We start from the raw sequence: 19,518 nt of genomic DNA, 5'->3' as shown, positions 1-19,518 counted from the left end.
GCTACCGAGGTTTTGAAGGTGTAACTATTAATTGTGCCTAGCCTCGGTCGGTTGATCATCTTCTGCCCCATTAACTTTCTGCTATCCTTCGGAGAGTTCCACAGCTGACAGGCACAGTACTGGCTGATTTTTACAGACATTCCTGAATAGATAAGGTCTTGCCAGAACAGGATACAATACACAGGTGCTGTGGTCAGTCTTCTCATTTTATCTGTCAGAACTCTAAGGAAGCGGTTGTGTACTCCTGTCAGGCAAAAGGATTTGGGCTGATATATCTGTTCTGTTACAAATTTTCTGTCTCATTATCTGCTATAGTATAACCTTAATTAATTACCTCCCTCCTTCATTTGCCCCTTGCTCTCCAATTGATCTTTCTACATTATCCTCCCTGTGTAATTACATTTGTACTAGAGTTAAATCAGTGTGTAATGGATTGAAGCCAGATTGGACTAAACAGATTTTCCCATTCTTAGTCACAGCAACAATCGTAACTTTAGAAAAAAAAGCAGCGTAACGGGAGTACAGGGGAAAGGCTATTCTGGCACACCGATAGGGCTCAAGACTTCTCAGGTTTTCTGCACAGGAGATTTTGGGCCATCGTGCCTCTTCATGCCTGCACATCCAGTTGCCCCGAGACTGGGGAGGGACACTGGGTTGCACTACATCATTTTCTCGGTTGGTACAGGGACCACCACTGTCAACACTACTAGATACGGAGCAAGAATGGGATGATGAGGATGATGACGCTGGTATTCAGAGAAAGGAGTGGACAAAGCCACTGAGGAGTGGACAAAGTCCACGTTCAGGAAGCAGTTCAGTTGCTCCACAGTTATTCCCTTTTAGTTTTCAGATTTTAGTCCTACTCCACCTACATTTTTTTTTTCTTTAAACTGTAGTTACTGGGTGACAATACAGACCGTGATTAAACGGGGTTAAATTCATTGCAAAATGTAACTTGCGTGGCTGCTCTCCATTAATTTTCGAGATTACACCATTAAAAAAAATCCAAAGCGCACACAGAAAAAACATTACTCTGCATTTCAAGGTAGACTAGGTGACTGAAACAAGCGAAGTCACTGAGAAAAGAGGGAACTTAACTTGAAACTGCCTTTTCCTCTGGTATAACAGAAAGGCACTTCAGAAACAAACATTCCCACATTAGGGAATGTCATTTTGGGCGCTGACCATCACTGCAGCAGGACAGCGCACACAACCAAACCCATTTAGGGACAAGCGAGAACCTCACAGCACCTAGCTTCAGGCACTGCTGTTGGGTTTCTGCAAGTAGGAGGCTGGTATTACTAGGTCTTCCCTTACACGGTCAGCGAAGATGCAAGTTGCAATTACCTTCAGCCAGTCAACAGAAGTCATCTGACAGCGTTCTGAAGTCACTCCTTTAAGAAGGCGCTGTATTCGCTAGCGGGAGGACAAGACACACGAGCACCTAGCTCACCAAGTACTTAAAAGGACAGAATAATGTATGAATAAGAATCGCAGCCTGCTTCAAACTCATATTCTTAGCCAGTGGACTTTCTTAACAAACAGAAATGAAATCAGTATTACATTCTCTCAGAAGTGCATCTTTACATTCTCCTTCTGGCCATTTAAGTAAAGCTTTGTAAAGAAAGTTACCCAAATACACTCCCATTTCATACATATGCTATTCTCCCACGTTATCACTGGCCTTCAAGAGAAATGCTGCCATTAAACGTGTTTATGCACTCTACAAATAGCTAGAAGGCTGCTTTATTTCTATGTAGGCCAGAGCAATGCAGCAGGGCATCTGTAATGTGACCTCTGTTAAAGACAAGCAACAGGTTCCCCAGAATGAAAAACCCCAGGTGATGCAGTTATGGTAGGACGTGCTGGGAAGCACAACAGCCCTCATCGTGGATCTGCTCCCCACGTCGTTCCCCATCTACCCCCAGTCCTAGCGCACAGTGTGCCGTGGCTTCAAGCAACGCTGCCCTTACCCTAAAGCTGCCTAAAACCGCCTGTTCTTTTCCCAAGAAATCCCCTTCCAAGCAGCTTCTGGCTTTAGGGAGCTTCCCGGGTACGAGTGGTTCCACAGTGGGGCTCCACACGCCAACGTACCACTGTCTCCACATTGATGGGTCTGGATGGCTTTCCTGGGAGATTAAACCGACCCAGGGTTGCTTTGGCTGACAGACAGCAACTGCCCGTTATCGAATGTTTTCCACATCATTAGCTGGTTAGATCAGAAGAAAAACAATTATCCACCATGTAGCTTTGTTGAAGCGTAAACACTTGGATCTTAATAGCTAACCCAACTTCTATTGCCTGGGTCTGCTGCTACACAGGAAACTTCTCCTCTCCCTGTTACAGAGATGTCTTTCCTTTTTTCTTCTTTCCCAAGCAGCAGTTTACTGTGAAGATGTGCTTTAATTTATGAAGGTTATTCTCCATTCTTCTAAGAATAAGTCTGAACGCTGCAAAACCTAAAAGCAGAAAGAATAGGGAAGTGAGATTTGAAACCGTTTCTCTGAAGTCAAATCCAGGAAGTCTGTTGAGATGACAGTCCTGCATAAAGGGCGTTTGGTTTGTGGTAGCCTTCAGAGCTTTCCTGTTTGAAGATGTGAATTTCTATCAGGACACTCTGTTCTCAAGGTCTGAGCAGTTGTTCCCCAGTAGTACTGGAAACTGTGAGGAAGGCTGACTAGCTGCGAGCATGATGCCGAGTCCACTTCAGGATAAATCGGCCACCTCCTGGAAGGCCGAAATATCTGAGGATTCTGCTTCAAAAAAAAAAAAGTCACAGTTACTGTAATAAGGAAATAGGAAACGCTTTTGTCATTCTCTACAAAGGAGTTGGAGGTAGTAGAGAAAAATGGACTATCAAGGAACGAAAAAGAATTCTCAAAGTCAGAGCCCCAGGAAAACAGCAAAGGGCTGCGGTAACCGAGTAACCGTGTTCTTGTTTGTGAGGGACAAAACCCGCACATACAGGCTGTTGTAGAGGATTAAAGAAGAGGGATGGCTCTGTAAATAGAATAGGATATTGTTTAGATGTTGTTTGCAGAGAGGAGGAAAAGCCCTACAGTAGAATTAGAAAGATGATGCCTACAATTAAACGCATACCAACACTCTAGTCAATCCATAGATTAAATACATTAGATAAACCTTATTAGAAAAAGAATCATCATTTTCTAGTATCTGACACTTAAGGGAAACGCTGCACTTTACACTTGAAGTCCAGTATCAACTGCTGTAGATGAACTACATTCAAAAATCTTACCTGAACAACATTTCCTAACACGTAATAAAACAGAAATCACTACTCGAATCATACTGCAGCTATGCATGATGGTCAAATAAGGGAATCCGAAAAGAAGAATGTCATATCCTCAACACACACTTTTAAACAGCACACAAAAATAACTCCGTCGTTAGTATTCCCTGCTGTATACCCGTATCAGGAGAAAGTAGAAGACTTTCTAACAATACTCCCTTCCTTTTTTTTTTTTTTAAATTAAGATTTCTATGGACTACAGTATTATTCATCACTCTCCTTCTCTTGCACTTAAGGCACACAATTAATTGCTAGAAATTCTTAAGATGACTATTATAGTTTTACGTTACAGTAAAGCTACATCAAATACTAATCCTTTAAATGAAACTCATTCAACATACGGCACACTTACCACATAGCCTTTGGAGTTTATGGAATCATTTTCTCCACCTCACATTTTTCCAGAATCTATTAAAAGTTAAAAAACCTTTAGCTGGAGCTTCTAAGTAATTAGATGAGGATTAGACCATACCAAGTCGTAGCTACACAGCAGTCTTAGAGACGTTTCTGGTCCAATTTACCATGAAAGTGATCTACATTTGCAGTGAGAAGAGTCTGTGCTACAGAGCTCGGCAGCTGTCATTTTTTAAGTGTGCAACTTTCAATCCGCAGAAGAAATGACTTTACATTTTCATTAAACCTCAAAAGGGGTTTGGGGGTATGTTAGAGAAGCAACGTTAGTTTGATATAGCAAGGAGGAGAACTTTTTTCTGACTCAGTTTTGCAACAGTTCTGCTTTCAAAAATAGTTCATTCATACTCCAGACTACACAGATCATAGTCATTCCCAGAAATGAACCTAGTCCCACAGGAAACCTTAAACATACGTGAAAAGATCACGTACACGTAAAGAACAATTTATCAGGAAGCAGCAATTCCAACACGGGCACGATGCAGAAACAGCGATGAATAAGCATGCATTTGCACAGGTGCCTCCCCCTTGTGCCGACACCCCCAATCCTGCCATCGCACCTTGCCTGGCCAAGGCAGTGACACTGAAGTGTCGTGCGTTCCTCTGACTATTCTCAACAGATACCATCTATTAGCATCTCTCCCTGTGGACTTCATACTGAACAGAAAATAATGCATCGATTAAGCAAAAAAAATAGTTAATTTTAGGCATCTGAGTTTCTGGCAAGCTCCCAGTATTTAAAGTTCTGCAAGTGTTTTTAACTGTCAGAAGTTTTAACTTACAGAACGTAAGACAAAACGTGTTTTAAACACAACTTAGATTAAAAGTAGCTCTTTATATAAAAAGCCAAGAGGAAAAATACACTGACTGCATGACATACAGGCAAAGCATACCTTGACCTGGACTAGACAACATCCTGAGGTTCCTTCCAACCTCAGTGATTCTATGATTTGTTAGAAATACAGAAACATGAGCCAAATTACAGGTGGACAACCAAACAGCAGAAAATTCAAATGATTTGCCCAAAGTTTCTTTGGCGGAACAAGAAACTGGCTCATCCTGGTTATTCCCAGGTCCCTACCAGACCATCCCTCCCCCACAGCACACTGTAAGCACAGGAAACAATCACAAACTGAAACCTTTTGGAAAAAAGTGCATATGCTGTGATCAAAAGCACCAAAAAGACCACTAATATCCTCTAAAATTTACACTTCCATTGCTTGCACATTGTGAAATAAACACATATGCAACGTGTCCATGTTTTGATATGTATTTTTATTTCCCTGCAGTTTTCACTTATCAAGAACAAGTAACAGGGAAAGTTGTCTGAACTAGTGCATAAACAAACATTCTGAAACACCACTACACGTATCTAATTTACAAGAACCGTATAAAAAAAGTCACTAAAACACTACACTACGAAGGTGTCCAACGCTTACAGTCAGACTTTTTCCAACCCGTTACTTGCCTTGTAGCCACAGGAAAACTCTCCAAAATTGAAAAGACAATCTTGCCACAACCCTCCCTCCCCCCCACCACCTGGGATGGCTCGATATCTAGACATCCAATAATTAATTATTGCAATGATATATAATGCAATACATACCTGGTAAAATATCCTTTATGTGGTGTGTTACAGTTTTAAAGCCGGTTAAAATATGCAGTCTTCAGATAAAATGTAATCAGTTGAAAATTTTCTCATATCTGCACAGTTTTATATGTGCTAGATGCATAATTTTCCTAGTCAGTTTTTTTCCTGTGTAATTATTTTTTATAAACTGGTATTATAAATAGAAATATACATTCAAAATATATGGAAAAGTGAGTTACTACATTAAATTTGCATGTATCGATCCATCCCTTTCCCCTGCACAGTAATAGAAAATACTATTTTGCCTTGAACTTCATATTTGACAGTGAAATGCCACTAAAGTATTTACCAAAAAGTCCATCTAGTCAAATTGTGAAACAAAATGAACCAAGTGAAAACTTTACATTTCCTTTAGAAAAAAATTACAAGAATTTTGTTTCCTAGCTATGAATCTTTAACTTTTTTTTTTAGACACAAAGTTGGATTTATTTGTACAAGATACAAAATGTAAACATGGCAAAATAAATAGTTAAAACAAGTGATGCAGGATCCCATTTCATGCTCATGATCCCATTAAAGAATTATTTTTTAATCCATTCAGTTGCAAATTCAAGTGCAAAAGCATGATGATGAATATCTACTATTCAAGTAACAGAAATAATATTGATGATACAAATAAACTATTTTACAAGGTAGTGATTTCCCCAATTTTACAAAATTTACATTATATATCGACTTAATACACGATATAATGATAGTCCATTTAGGTCCATTTTAGTTCTCTGTGATCCACAGAGTGCTGTATTTTGCATTCAGTTGGAATATAAATGACTACACCGTTAGCACAGGTTGAGACACTGGTTTGAGGTTATGTCACTTCCATTGCTACTGTTGTCTCTGCTATGCCATTTAAACCCAGTCGTTCTGGTTCATGGTTCTCTCTGCAATAAAAAGAAATATTCAATAGTTACAGGTAGAACGCCGGTATTTCTTCATGCAGTTTTAGTAATGTCTTACATGCGCTATGTGTTTACACAGCTGTCGCCTGGATCAGGGAGAAACCTTAACACATACGCTAGGAACAGATTATTTAGAAGTAAATACTGGCATTTAAGAACTGCTTTTACTCCACTAACAGCACAGTCCCTTCTACAAGATTACTACATTTAACTGTAAATTACCAGCCTAAAGTATGGATAAGAGTACTAAAAAGTCTCCTGAAGGAGCAAAGTCAAGATACACCATGATGACTCAGTATCAATTGCCAATTATTCTGTTAGTGAGCAAAGCATCGTTCTAACATAATTTCTCCCCCTCCACCCCAATTCCACTTTAGCACTAGGCACAAGAAGTCTTAAATTTTTTTCTGATTTATTATCATCCTCTGTAGAGAAGCCTATTCAGGTGGTACTTTCTAAGGCGTTTGCTGACATGACTTGAGATACCCCCTCACTTGAGGGAAATAGGAACTAGATGCTTTCATGCTATAAAAGTATGCTTTAAGGCCTGATTGCTAATTTAAAAATACTTTTTTCTCAATCTATGCAGTGATTAAGTTATACATGCCATTTTCCACCTCAAAAAGCTCTTTTTAACCCCCCCAGAAGTGTCATGAAATCATCAGTAAGCCACATTCGCTAATACCCAATTTTTACTTTTCTAATTCATATACAAATGTGATTTTTTTTTTTAAACATCATACAATCCAGCAGAGACTTAAAACAGAGCCCAAATATTGTCATTTTCAGAAAACTTTGCCAACTGCAAGCTCCTGCCACTCCTGTGAAACACCTTCTAAGCATCCTGAAATAATAGTGTTGCTGTTCAATGAGAATAAATATCTGTCTATATACGTAAGATGCAGGCTGGTACATATTTATGTAAAGTAAAACCAGATATGTAACACATATATCCATATGTTATGTATAAAACAGGCATGTGCCAGCCTGCATCTTACCATACGGGTACACAAAGTTACAGAGAGAACATGTGGAGAGTGTGATAGAATCTACCCGAAAGTGCCGCATGAGAAGGGACAAATGAAAATCGTTAAAATGAAGCCATTTTAAGCACAATGGAAGTTTACCAAAACTACTGGTGCCTAAAATCAGCGCAAATTATTTGGGGGTTAATCTGCAAAGTCAGCTCTTGCAGTTTGTCATGGCCACGCTGAAGATGCCAGCAGCTGGATGTTTTTGTGAGGTTGAAGCTATACTGAGAAGTCTCTTGGAGGCGGAAACAATTCTATTCCGTGCTCTAGTGCAGAGTTGGGCCCATCTATGGAGACATTCATGTAGCACAAGTGTAACTTAAAATTGCTCCAGCTTGCTACACACTTACCTGGCTATACTGCTGATGGCACTGCTAGGAGTTACCTTTGGCACTCTGTCCATACTGGCAGCAACTGTGGCGAGTTTTAAGGCTGTTGGCGATGGCGCTGAAGTCCTTGTATTGATATGCACATTGACTGGAGAAACAACACTGACATTGTTGAGGTGCACTGCGTTCGTCAGGCAAGAATTGTTCATGGGAAGCGTCTGAGGGCTGCTTGTGCACAATGCTGGAATTAAGTGGTTTGTGGTGGTGTGGCCAACTGTCCTTACAAGCTGTACGGTTGAAATCCCTGGGCTGGATGATAAAGCCATGTTGGTGGAGTACAAAGTTCTAGAGGTTCCTGTTACAAAACAAATGTTAGTAATTAAAAATATGCCATTCCTTAGACTCAAAGCCAAAGACTAACCTCAAGGGTAATGCTTTAAGTGTATGTGTCACTGGAATTGTGCAAGAATCTGTTTTTTAAAGACTCACAAAATGTAACATTTTAGAAATATTTCTAGTTGACATTAGAAATATTTCATGAGGTTGTTTTGTTCACAAGAAGATCAGAAAGCGAAAGAAGTTACTGTATGACAAAGAACTTCTACATTGCCCAACTCTGTACACCTCATTTTAGGTGCCTTAAATTAAAGGAGCAACATTCCCCATAAAAGTAAATTGCATGGGGAACACCTTAGCTAGGCAACCTCAGAGACAGACTGCGAAGCCAAATTCTGATGCTTTGAATCACCTCCTCACCTCCTACCTTGTTCTGCTGGCAACACAAAGAGGTTCTGGGGACCGGTCTCCCTCAAGGCAGCAAAACTAGGGGTCTAAGATTAGGCAAAGTAGAAAACTCCCTTCAGATTACACCGCAGTGCTCCGTCAGCACTCCTGAGTTGTGAGAAACTTCAGATTTCAGTGTATATTCAAACCAGAGGTTCTCAAATTTCATCTTGGTATCCTAGCTATTCACTGCTCTGATTTTGATCACAGGGGAACTAGATACATTTTCCCCTAGATTCTTATTCCTGAAAAAAAAAACCAAACAACCTGCTTTCAGCTAACGTTTTCCAATTTTCAAATCTTCCTGTCCTCAATAGGAACAGCTATTTTACATCATTGCCACTCACAGCTTTAGAACAGTAACAGAAGTCTAATTTCATAGGCATAGTATTTGCAATGGTTTTCATCAGTTGCAAAGCTGTGTACCATGTATCGCATGGTACACTACCATGTGCCTGATCTTATACCCCTCAAAATATTACCCTCTCAGATATGATCTTAGAGAATTATACACAGATGTCTTTTTCTTTCCTGGAACTGTTCCAGTATATTGATTTTATTCAGTTGTGGGTTTTCTCTCCCCTCTATTAATTTCATATTATCATTAGCCCAGTCTGGCAGAAGGTCTATGAAACTAATCACATCATTAGCTGGTAAAACAACAAATTACTCTAAAAACCTTTTATTTGTTACAGCAGTCAAATTCCAAATAACGTTTGTCTCTCGGCAACATGGCTACTGCACCAGCATGACTGGCATTACTGCCTTCTGGTAATGGAGGTTCAGAAGGTAGTGAATGCCAACATCTACACTTTTGCCTGAATTTGGGAGGAATCCTAAATGCAACGAAACCTGAAACTTACAGTAACGTCAAAAGAATCGCTAGAAGGAGTTGATTAGTATGTTTTGTCTGAATACATGAGATAATGACCAAATAATGTAGCAACTTTTCTGTTTCCTTCTTGAAGTACTTAATGTTTGAAGCAATTGATTTTTTTAAATTACACATTCACACTGTTTTTAAAATGCTGTCACGCTTTTGATCATAACAGATCAGTAAAAGACAAAAGCCTACGAAAGAAAACAGAAACAATGCTCTTCCAATGTAAAAGAGCGTTTGGTAGTTTTATTATCATACTAACCTGCACGCCATTGCACAAAAGTATTTTAAAGAACAGTATTTAAAACTATCACAATTAATACATTTGATTTTTTTGTTTATTAAATGCTACTTTAGAAATCAGAAATAAGATCAGCTGACATATTCTCAGCTCACACTAGACCACAAGTTTTAAGAAATCATCACCTGAAGGCTGGACAACACCATTAATATTGTTGTGGCTGGTGTTTTGTTCCTTCGTTACCTCACTGCGACTAGGAGCAGGTGCACTAACCACTGCAGATGCAGCAAAGTGGGCACTGGCTGAGTCAAGTGTTTTTGACATACAGTCAGAGGTGCTGGAGCCCTGTGGGAATTAAAAAAAAACCACAACAATTTTTTTCTTTATAGTTATCCAAGTACAAAATGAAATACCATGTTAGGATTGCTATAATGCACAATTACCAGAAAATTAATAAATACATCTTCTAAACATAATCTAATGCACCGTAACATTAAGTAGTTCCGTATCACAAGTCTGATGAAAAGTTGAAAATTAGTGTCCAAATGAGTGTTGAGTAAGTCCTGCCCAATTCAGCCAGCCAATGGCAAACACAGTTCTTAGCATGACCGATCGCTTTCATGACGTGTTGTTCAGCCTGGAGAAGAGAAGGCTCCAGGGACACCTTACAGCAGCCTTCCAGTAACTGAAGGGGGCCTACAGGAAAGCTGGAGAGGGACTTTTTACAAGGGCATGCAGTGATAGGCAAGGGGTACTGGCTTTAAACTGAAAGAGGGTAGCTTGAGATTAGACATAAGGAAGAAATTCTGCACCATGAGGGTGGTGAGGCCTTGGGACAGGTTGCCCAGGGAAGCTGTGGATGCCCCGTCCCTGGAAGTGTTCAAGGCCAGGTTGGACGGGGCTTTGAGCAACCTGGTCTAGTGGAAGGTGTCCCTGCCCACGGCAGGGGGGGTTGGAACTAGGTGATCTTTAAGGTCCCTTCCAACCCAAACCATTCTGTGCTTCTCTGTGTTTGAGAAGTTTCCTCTAAGGAAACGACTGTGCCTTAAGTTTCCTTCTCCCTTCTGTCTCCAGGCAGCAAATACACTGCAAGTCTAAATAATTTTCAGTATTTATTCTCACGGAGTAATTTGTACCACAGTATAAGCGCCCACTGCATTCTGGAAGTACGTATCTTCTATTAGTCCAATTTCTCTGGAAGACTGGTAAGTACTGGAAAGACACCCTGAAATGGCTGAATGTATCATTCTGCAATTTCAATTTATATTAACTAAGAAAATTACTTTCCATAGGCAGAGTGTCTTAAAAATCCAAAATTGATTCCTTTTGTTTAAATATTCTGGTATCGTGTCTTTACACTTACAAAAAATGCAATCAGTAACTGTCAACACAGAATCCCTGATTAATCAAAGTAGAAAACACTGAGGGGAAGGGACAAACAGCACTGGCAGCTAGATATAATATGCTCAAAGTAAAATAAGTTTTCCTAGTAACAGACAACAGCAACAGCTTTTATATTTTCTTGGTAAGAAATGAACAGAAAACTAAGCTTGATAGACTCTTCCCTTGCAAGGCATTACAGAGGAAAAATGTGATTCTTTTAGAAGACAGAAGCAGTAACACTGGGGATGGGGAGGGGGAAGGAATCGCATTAAATATGCAAAACTACCTTTTTCCTCTCAGAAGCTACCAATTTTTAGTACTCACTAAACATCCATTCATAACAGAATACATTACCTCATAAAGCAGTTTTAATAAAGAAGTCTCCTTGGAGCACTTATACGAAGGAGGATAAAACCAGTGAAAATAGTATGACTTGACAGAGCACCGGCTATTTCTACACTGACCGACTCTGGATGCAAATAACTAACACACGCGTTAAAATATGAAGTCTCTTACTCAACTTTTAAAATGCAGCCATGATAGGTAACATCAAAAAAACCCCAACCAAACAGGTTTTGATGTTGAAACTTAAAATATCATCTCATTCCAAACAGAAAAATGAAAGCAGGGCATTTGTACTAGCTACAGCACAAGTTGCCTTCCGGGCACTATACAGCAAACTAGAAAAGCATCTTGACCAAACCCCATTCTATATTCATTCCAAAATTTAACATATTTACTGAAGTGTTATATTTAGCTTAAGAGAGATGAAAAACCACGGTGAGCAAAAAGGAAGATATCAGCATATGACAACATTTAAGGTGCACTACCTGTGCTTTCGGATGTGTCTGTTGTGAGGAATGCTGAGATTGCTGTTTCTGCTGAAGCTGAGCAAGTTGTTGCCGCTGCATTTGAACTAACTGCTGTTGATGTGTCTGGAATTGTTCCTCTGTGATACCCCCTGTTACTACAGAAAAGAAAGTGAAGCTAGTGTTAAATGGGCCCGCACAAAACAAATACATCTGAAACGCAAGAGTGCATCCTCGTTGGATAACAAGTGGTTGAAGACAACATACTTTGTGTTAGATGCTTGCAAAGATCTTCATATATTCTTATGTAAAGGAGAGGTCAAGCTAAAATGTGTTTGTTGTGTTCTTTTAGCATTGAATTTATTTGTAACAACCGGGTTCATAGCTTTCGTTGCTTTTAAGCAGTTTCTATCTTTGGTGGTTTTCTCTCCAGTAGCTTTAAGCAAAAGCTTAAAGAAATTCTTTCCTTGGTTTTCAGAAAACAAGCATGTCCTAAAAATCACAGCTGAGGAAGAAGTACACTGGGCTGAGGTGGGTGTCTTCTCTCCCAGTAAACACTGCCAGTTTATTCCTGTACAGCTTTCCTTCCTACAGTCCCTTATTATTGTCCTTTTCTCTGACGCCAAAATGGACTCTGTAAAGGAAGCATACGCCTGGCATTCAAGAACGCCTACTTCAACAGCACAACCAGAATTCATATATTTAAATAGTTTGTATAGTTCTATACCAATTCTCACTTGAAAGGACTATAAACTAATATACAATGACAAAGTTAATCTCCAGGTCTAAAACTTCGTAAGTGTTTGCAAATATCACAAAGCACTGTTTATTTAGCAAATCCAGTTTGACCTTCCTGTTTCACACTTTTTTTTGTCCCTGAAGGAAATGCTAAAGTTTCACCTGAACAGTATTTTCTCCACCATTTTTTTTTTTAAATGGAGTAAGAGTCTAAGAGTTTGTTTATTTACGAGAACCATGTTAATGCAACCCCAGTAGTATCAAACTCTCAGCAAGTGAAGGGAATGGTGAAGTCAGAAAAGCTGTTCTCAATATTCTCCCCCCGAAGAATTGCACACTTGATAACATGAAACACTTGACAGTATTTTTAATTTAAAACCCGAGTTTTGTGCAGTTGATGCTAACCTGAGAACTAAGTTCTCCTAGGAGGAAGTAAAAAGAGAATTCACTTTTCAAAGATTCCCATTAACTACACTTCAGCAGTTTATTCTGAACTTTATTTTTCAAAGACCGAAGCTGTCATTCATCTCAAACACCTGGATTCTCCAGCAATATCATTTTATTAAGAGACACTGAGCTAACGTTAAAATATGAAGTGATCTATCTTTCAGGGTCTGGCTTTTTCATTTACTAGTTGTAATACTTGTAGTTGTCCTGAAATTCCACTCTGAATAAATACCAAAATTAAGACTGTGACTGTTTAGAAATCAGTACTGAAGCTTCTTCTCTACTGCGACATTATTAAAACAGGCTTCAACCACGTTAGGAGGGCACTTAAAAATCCAATGACTTACAAAGTTACTCCAACTAGAGTCTAGGGATTTTATTATCATTTCCAACACATTCTAAAATCAAATTTATTTCCTATTTAGCTGTACTTTGTTCCTCTTGAAGATTCTTACCTATTACTACAAGCACTTAACTCAAAGTTCAGTCAGCTAAACCTGTTAAGCTCCCTCACAACAGTCTCCCAGAACGTGCTGCATTACTAAAGGCAACAGAGCCAAGAACAGCATTGTGGGACATTACATACATATGTATTTCTATTTTTAAATTCTGAGGTAACAAGTTCCAGAACATGTCTTTTGTTTTATTTAAAAAAAAAAATGTTTTAGAACAAGCTTATACAGCACAAAGAAACACCTAAATTGCATTTAGCTGTAATTAGCTATTATTTGTCTGCAGTACAGGGGTATTCATCTAGACTCAAAGTCGCATTCTTCTATGGACTGTAAAGACATAATATAGAAAGCAGTCTCTACATCAGAGGATCATCTAATTTAGCCTATCAGTTCTATGTTTTCAATCTCCCTTCCTTCTCAGTTTGACACAGACCATGAAGTCATGAAACACTCTATTACAAGGTACAGGGAAGATTACCGTAGTAATGTAAAAATTGCTTACTCTGCCTTTTCATGTTTAAATTCCACTCAGTTCACTACCTATCACCAGATATTTATTCAGTCATCAGACTGAACTCAGCTGTTAGCCTTGTTATAAAACGGCAGATGTGCATTAGCACATTTAGTATCATTTGCTTCTGCCGAATCAAACAACTGAAGGGTCCTAGAGAAAAAAAACAGCAAACCTCTACGATGTCCCAAGGTAGCCTTTAAGGTCATAGTTAAGTGCAAGTGTTCTATCCTTCTTATAAAAGGTTCCATTTACCAGAATTTTACCTTCCACTGCTGAATATCAGTATTTCCTATTTTACCATAGCCTGACTGTATTGAAGTACTACAACAGAACAGGGTAAAAAGTCAACATGAAATTAAGTCTTCCAGGCTCCTCTCCTTGACAGCTTCGATTTGGATTATGATGTCACTTCTCTTAGGAACTGAAGGCCTTAATCAAAGATCGTATTTCAGGCTGCCCCAAAAGTGGTATTTCATTAATCTAATTACTTCTACATTGTATTTAATTTGGGGGGGGTGGGGGTGGGACGGGACACGGACAACAGGACACACCTCTAAAAGGTAAAAGCTTGTTCCATAAGCAAAACTCTTCAGCTGAGAATGCCATCATCTGCAGTTGTCTTTTGTATCTAGGGACGCGGTAACTAAACAGATAATTATTTGAGTGGGTCATTGGAACTGGCAGCTGAAGCAGACTGGAAGCCAAATGCAACATACTGACTGTACTGCAAATTGCTGAAGATTTTGCCTAAAGCCTACTTCTTACTTCAGTTCCAAAAATGAGCCGAGTTGCACTCTAGGAATTCAGCAAGCAGGCTAAGTATTACTTAGCTGTTGTAATTAGTACCACCCACTTATTCCTGGTAACTTCCTTCCTCCATCATCTCTCCTGATCATCAGTTGTATCCCTAGCTCATCAGTTGATCTCATTTTAGATTAAACAAAGTATTCTTCTGGAGGTGTCTCTGGCAAAGAGACCAGCTTACTTTTCCAGACATGGTGTGTGAGACTACAAGAAGTTCACACAACTGATCAGAGGGATCAGACTGTTTCAGTGACCTTGTTTCTCGAAGTTCCTCAAAATCAGTTTTCCCATTTGCAGTTCTTGTAACACGAGCAAGAAAATAATTTAGCTTGAAACAGTGGTTCTTTATTCACGCACTGATTAGGCACTTTCAAGAAAAGACTAGTCACACATTTTTAAAGTAAGTCTTTCTTTTTGTTTGTACAATGCCTAGCATTTGAGGAAACACCAGAGTTAAGAGTTGCTTTATTAATACAAATGAAAATTACAATGCAGAGGTAACTTTAAATATTCTTCTGCACCGAAAACCAAAGCAAGCAATTCCAAGTCTTCTCTAAACTAAAAGAAAAAACCAAAAACAATCAGTTTAACTACTGTCATTGTTTCCTCTAGAGGTAGCTTTATGCTTAAAGGTCAGTGTGCTGTAAAAGCAACTGATTTCCACAATCATCTCCCAAACAGAATTACTTTAATAAACGCAGTGATAGTACCTGTGCTCATTTAATGCACAACCAGACTTTGATGAGGCCTTCTAGAATTTACTCACTATTTACTAAAGAGAAAAATCTAACAGCAGTGCCTCTTGCTGACTCAGTTATTTGGTGAAGAATTCTGTTGTCTATTGCATCTGATCCTTTATGAGAATTACAGGATCTGCTTTGTAATTTAAATCTGGAAAGAAAAAGGTCTTCCATAACCATAAATTTCCCTCCATAATACACTTCAACTACTCAGTGATCTCTATTCTAATCTAAATGTATTCTTCAGATGGTTTCTAAGATTATATAACAGAAATTAATTACTACTCCTCTACAAAGTGGCTTAGATCCATCAGATTTGTTTTTATGCATTTTTTAAGATATTTCTCTGTAGTCTCTCCCACTATTAAAATGCACATTTCTCTATCCTTTCCTTTAGTTCTCATTCCCTAACAGTACAAATCCTGAAGTACATGAGCGCTAGTCCACATGTGTGTATCAGGTCTGTCATTAATTTGCCATGTAGCACCAACAATTTAGGTTTTTTTATTCTTGTTGATGGTACTACCCGAATCAGGAAGGGCTGACATTTTTTTCTTATGTATACACAGTTCCCTACCAAAACACAGGCCCCCTTTCCCTGAACATACTGCTTAAACGCTGTTCTCATTTTTGTGTTCTTATTACGTGCCATCTTTTCTCTAGCTACTGGAATTGTCTTCCACTGCTGCAGCCTTCATTTATACTAAAGCCAGGTATGGAGATTTCACAAATCTCTTCAACCTTTTTCCTTCACTCATTTCTTCATATACTATTAAAATCAGATATATCAGCTTCCATCACAAAATATTCTCCTAGTTTTTTAGGTAGACTCCACCCCTCGGGGTGGGGGGGAAGTCTCCCCAGAGCAGAATTTAAAGTTTTACATCTAGCTAATCCTTAAATAGCAGCTTGATATTTATTATATTATCATAAAAAATTCCACGGAAAAAGTAACCAACTTAACCTGCATCTTTTTAAGCAACTTTCCTTACCTTGGTGTCATCATACTTTATTCATGCAAAAAGAAATCTTGCAGTATTACTTGCTCGTTATATAAAGAGCTACCAGCAAATTCTTCATTGTTCCTTACAGCTTATGGTCCATGTTTCACGTCCTTAACTCTGACAAATAGTATTCCTTCCTATTTTCTGCATTTGCTTTAATAAGACATCTCTTGATGCTCATCAATAATCCCATCACACAAAACTGCCCCTTTCTGCTAGAGGTGCAACTCTCCAGCCCTTCAAGTTCCTTACGAAAAAAAAAATTATACAAAATATGACCATAGCACATTATGTCTGTTCCCTTCATACAGCAGAAAAATATTCTTGTGCAAATCTTTTCATGAGAGACAGAACAATACAAAGGTTGCAATGACTATACCGAAAAGTAAGTTATGAAAGTAAATATTCTGTGCTTATGTCAGTACTACGCTGATGTTACTTAATAAGCTAACGCTCAGTCTTTTAAAACCATAACATAGGGAAAACTGCTTTTGCCTTCAAGAAATTGAATTTCCACACATGAATTCCAAAGGTACATTATTGAAGATTAACTACCCAATCCTGCAACTGACTTTAAAAGAGACGGACCATTCCACATCCATATAAAGTTAATTATGGAATTTAGAATCAGCCTATTATATTATCTAATTATCCTGTTTTACAATACGTAATTCTGTATATATGCAATAGAGTAGGAAAATACTCAGATGCTTGTTGATGCTTGGCAGTAGATCTCTTTCGGCATATCTCCAATTGTTCAGCTTTTTAAAGAATCATACATCCTTTTACGATTATAAAGAAGTGACAATGTTAAACTCAAGCAATTACAACTCCTAGTACGTGAAACAAGTGATGTAAAGACTGCTAATGGAAGCTTAAAGCAATTTTTTCTTCTGGTGGCTTCTATTTCAACTTTAGTGCTTCTATACCCAAATCGCTAACAAAGGGTCTACACAAAATCAGAATTGTGGCGTATGTTTTATATTCTTGTGAAGATACTACAAGAAACTTTTGTTTCTAAATGTTTTTAAATGTAAAACTGTTTCTATGTGAATGGCTGTCTTGCTCATCTGGAGCTCTATCGGGTCATAAAGCTGAACGGTAAGAGTTGGCTGCATTGCCTATGAGAGTTAGAGGCGACACTTAAGGGAGAAGGCAGTCTCCTATCACACTTAATCAATGGCTGATGATTTTCTGAAAAATCAACAGAGAAGGTGCATCGTTCGATGCTTCCAGTGTCAAAATTTTTACTATGACAGATATCAACAGAAAGCGCTGTTTTCAGACTTTTTCATGCCTGCTCAGTATGCTTACTAACTTACTACTGGTTTTCTGAGATGTTTTGGCAAGATTTAAAAAAAAAAAAACCCAAACCAAAACCTCCAACAACAAAAAAGACACTCCCCCTCTGAGAAACCAACTGCCTTTCTTTTGCGTTTACAAAGAGCATTCTTCTCTCCTTCAACAAGGTTAGACCAATTAAAGTCTTTAAGACTCAATCACACCTAAGCAATTCTTAAATACGAGCAGAATCCCTCCTTTGGATAATACATCTTTAAGATCAGCACTTTATCAAGATCCTATTGAAACTGAAATAACAGCAGGAGAAAGAGGACTGTTTGTGGAAAATTTCTGTATATTCTAAGAAATACAAAGTAATTTGCTTGTCTCTTGATTTAGGTACATGTCACTGCTGAAGATGTTATCAGTTCAGTCACAAGTAAAAACACTGGAATTCAATATTTTAAATACCAGAAGAATTCAAATCCTTGCCTACCTGATATGCCATTCTTGCTGGTGTTCAATAAAGCTACAGACGCTGCAGAAACTCTTTTGTTATTCACAGTCTGCCCTGGTTTCCATGAGGTACATTCTTCGCTATCACTGTCCTGTAGATTTAGTAGCCTTGGCTGAAAACACTGCAGTCGACATGATCTGATATTGCTTAGTATTTCAGAAAGGGACAGTCTGTTTTCACAACGTTTATTGGAAGCATTGGTCCGTGAAAAATTAGAAGAAAAGTCTAAAGTCTGGGAAGAGCTTGAAAAACTGTTCAGCATTTCCGGGTCAATCTGTCTCAAGACAGGATCATGTTCTGTGGATATCCGGTCCATTATAACCCTGATTAAAGAAGATGAAAAGAGGACGTTAGCTAAACTAATCTCTAATACTTTCATCCTTTGAAGCGGGATGAAGAGTAAAAATAATGCAACTGTACCTTCCACCCCTGCCAATTCGTCTTCTTGCAAATCCTATACATCTTCTCGGAATTGTAAGGGTTGTAAGGCAATGCCTGAACCTCAGTTTGTCCAATTCTGCCAATTCTGAGTTTTCATATGAAGAATTAGTTTGGTCCAAACGAGGCTGTAAAGAAAAAAGAAAAGGCAATTTTGCACTCATTTAGAGTGTATACTTTGATTAGGTTACTACTAAGTGATTATCATGCACAGGCTACAGTATAGAGAATGCTGAAAATGCCCACAGAACTATCAATTGATTAATATGCTCAGATCATAAAAGAACTTGGGAGATTCAAAAAAACAAACCAACCAACCAACCATGAATTCACGAAGCAGAAAATCCTCTTACCTCGATTAGTCATAAAATTAGACGCCACAACCAAAATATAGAACAAGCCAGAATTAATTCATTCTACCAAGAAGAACATAAAACTATCCTACTCAGACACAGGTCCATCTGGCCCGGCACCTTCTGTCTGATAATGGCTCTCTTGGTGATTCATCACAAGATATAAAACACAGGGAGCAATTCTTTTCTTGTTACAGCCTCTGAGCCTCAGGCTCTTAGAAGCCGAAGGACTTCCTGCAGGCAAGGCTGCACCTTAACTGTGTTTTGTAATCAGCTGAGGGCCTATCCTTCTCATGAATTTGTCTAATCCCACCAGTAAGGGTCAGTAGCATAAAAGCTTTTGCCTGTAAAAATGAGTTTATGAAAAATAATTGATAGAAATACCTCAAAACTATATGCACAACTCCTGTGCTAAGTGTCACACTACAGAAGAATACTTTTAGTACTTTTTGTGACAAAGGAAATGCCAGAAGGCCTGTTCATTTATCAAAGATCCTGCT

At 38.6% G+C, this 19,518-nt stretch overlaps 1 protein-coding gene across 1 annotated transcript in view; it reads right to left on the bottom strand.

The window, feature by feature from the left end:
* Positions 1-4,976: 4,976 nt before the first annotated feature.
* Positions 4,977-19,518, bottom strand: part of EPC2 (enhancer of polycomb homolog 2 (Drosophila)) — a 50,756-nt gene continuing 36,214 nt past the window's right edge. Inside the window, exons 9-14 of the mRNA XM_009318957.1 lie at positions 18,648-18,793; positions 18,207-18,550; positions 11,749-11,885; positions 9,721-9,880; positions 7,653-7,986; positions 4,977-6,253 (exon numbers count right to left, since the gene is read on the bottom strand). Of these exons, the coding sequence (XP_009317232.1) occupies positions 6,181-6,253; positions 7,653-7,986; positions 9,721-9,880; positions 11,749-11,885; positions 18,207-18,550; positions 18,648-18,793 (1,194 nt within the window). The 3' untranslated portion in view covers positions 4,977-6,180. The remainder of the gene's footprint in view (positions 6,254-7,652; positions 7,987-9,720; positions 9,881-11,748; positions 11,886-18,206; positions 18,551-18,647; positions 18,794-19,518) is intronic.

The sequence above is a fragment of the Pygoscelis adeliae genome, unplaced genomic scaffold (assembly GCF_000699105.1).
Source record: "Pygoscelis adeliae isolate BGI_AS28 unplaced genomic scaffold, ASM69910v1 Scaffold222, whole genome shotgun sequence".
Classification (NCBI taxonomy): domain Eukaryota; kingdom Metazoa; phylum Chordata; class Aves; order Sphenisciformes; family Spheniscidae; genus Pygoscelis; species Pygoscelis adeliae.
Note: the sequence above shows the minus strand (reverse complement) of the source record. Positions and strands in the feature narration are given on the sequence as shown.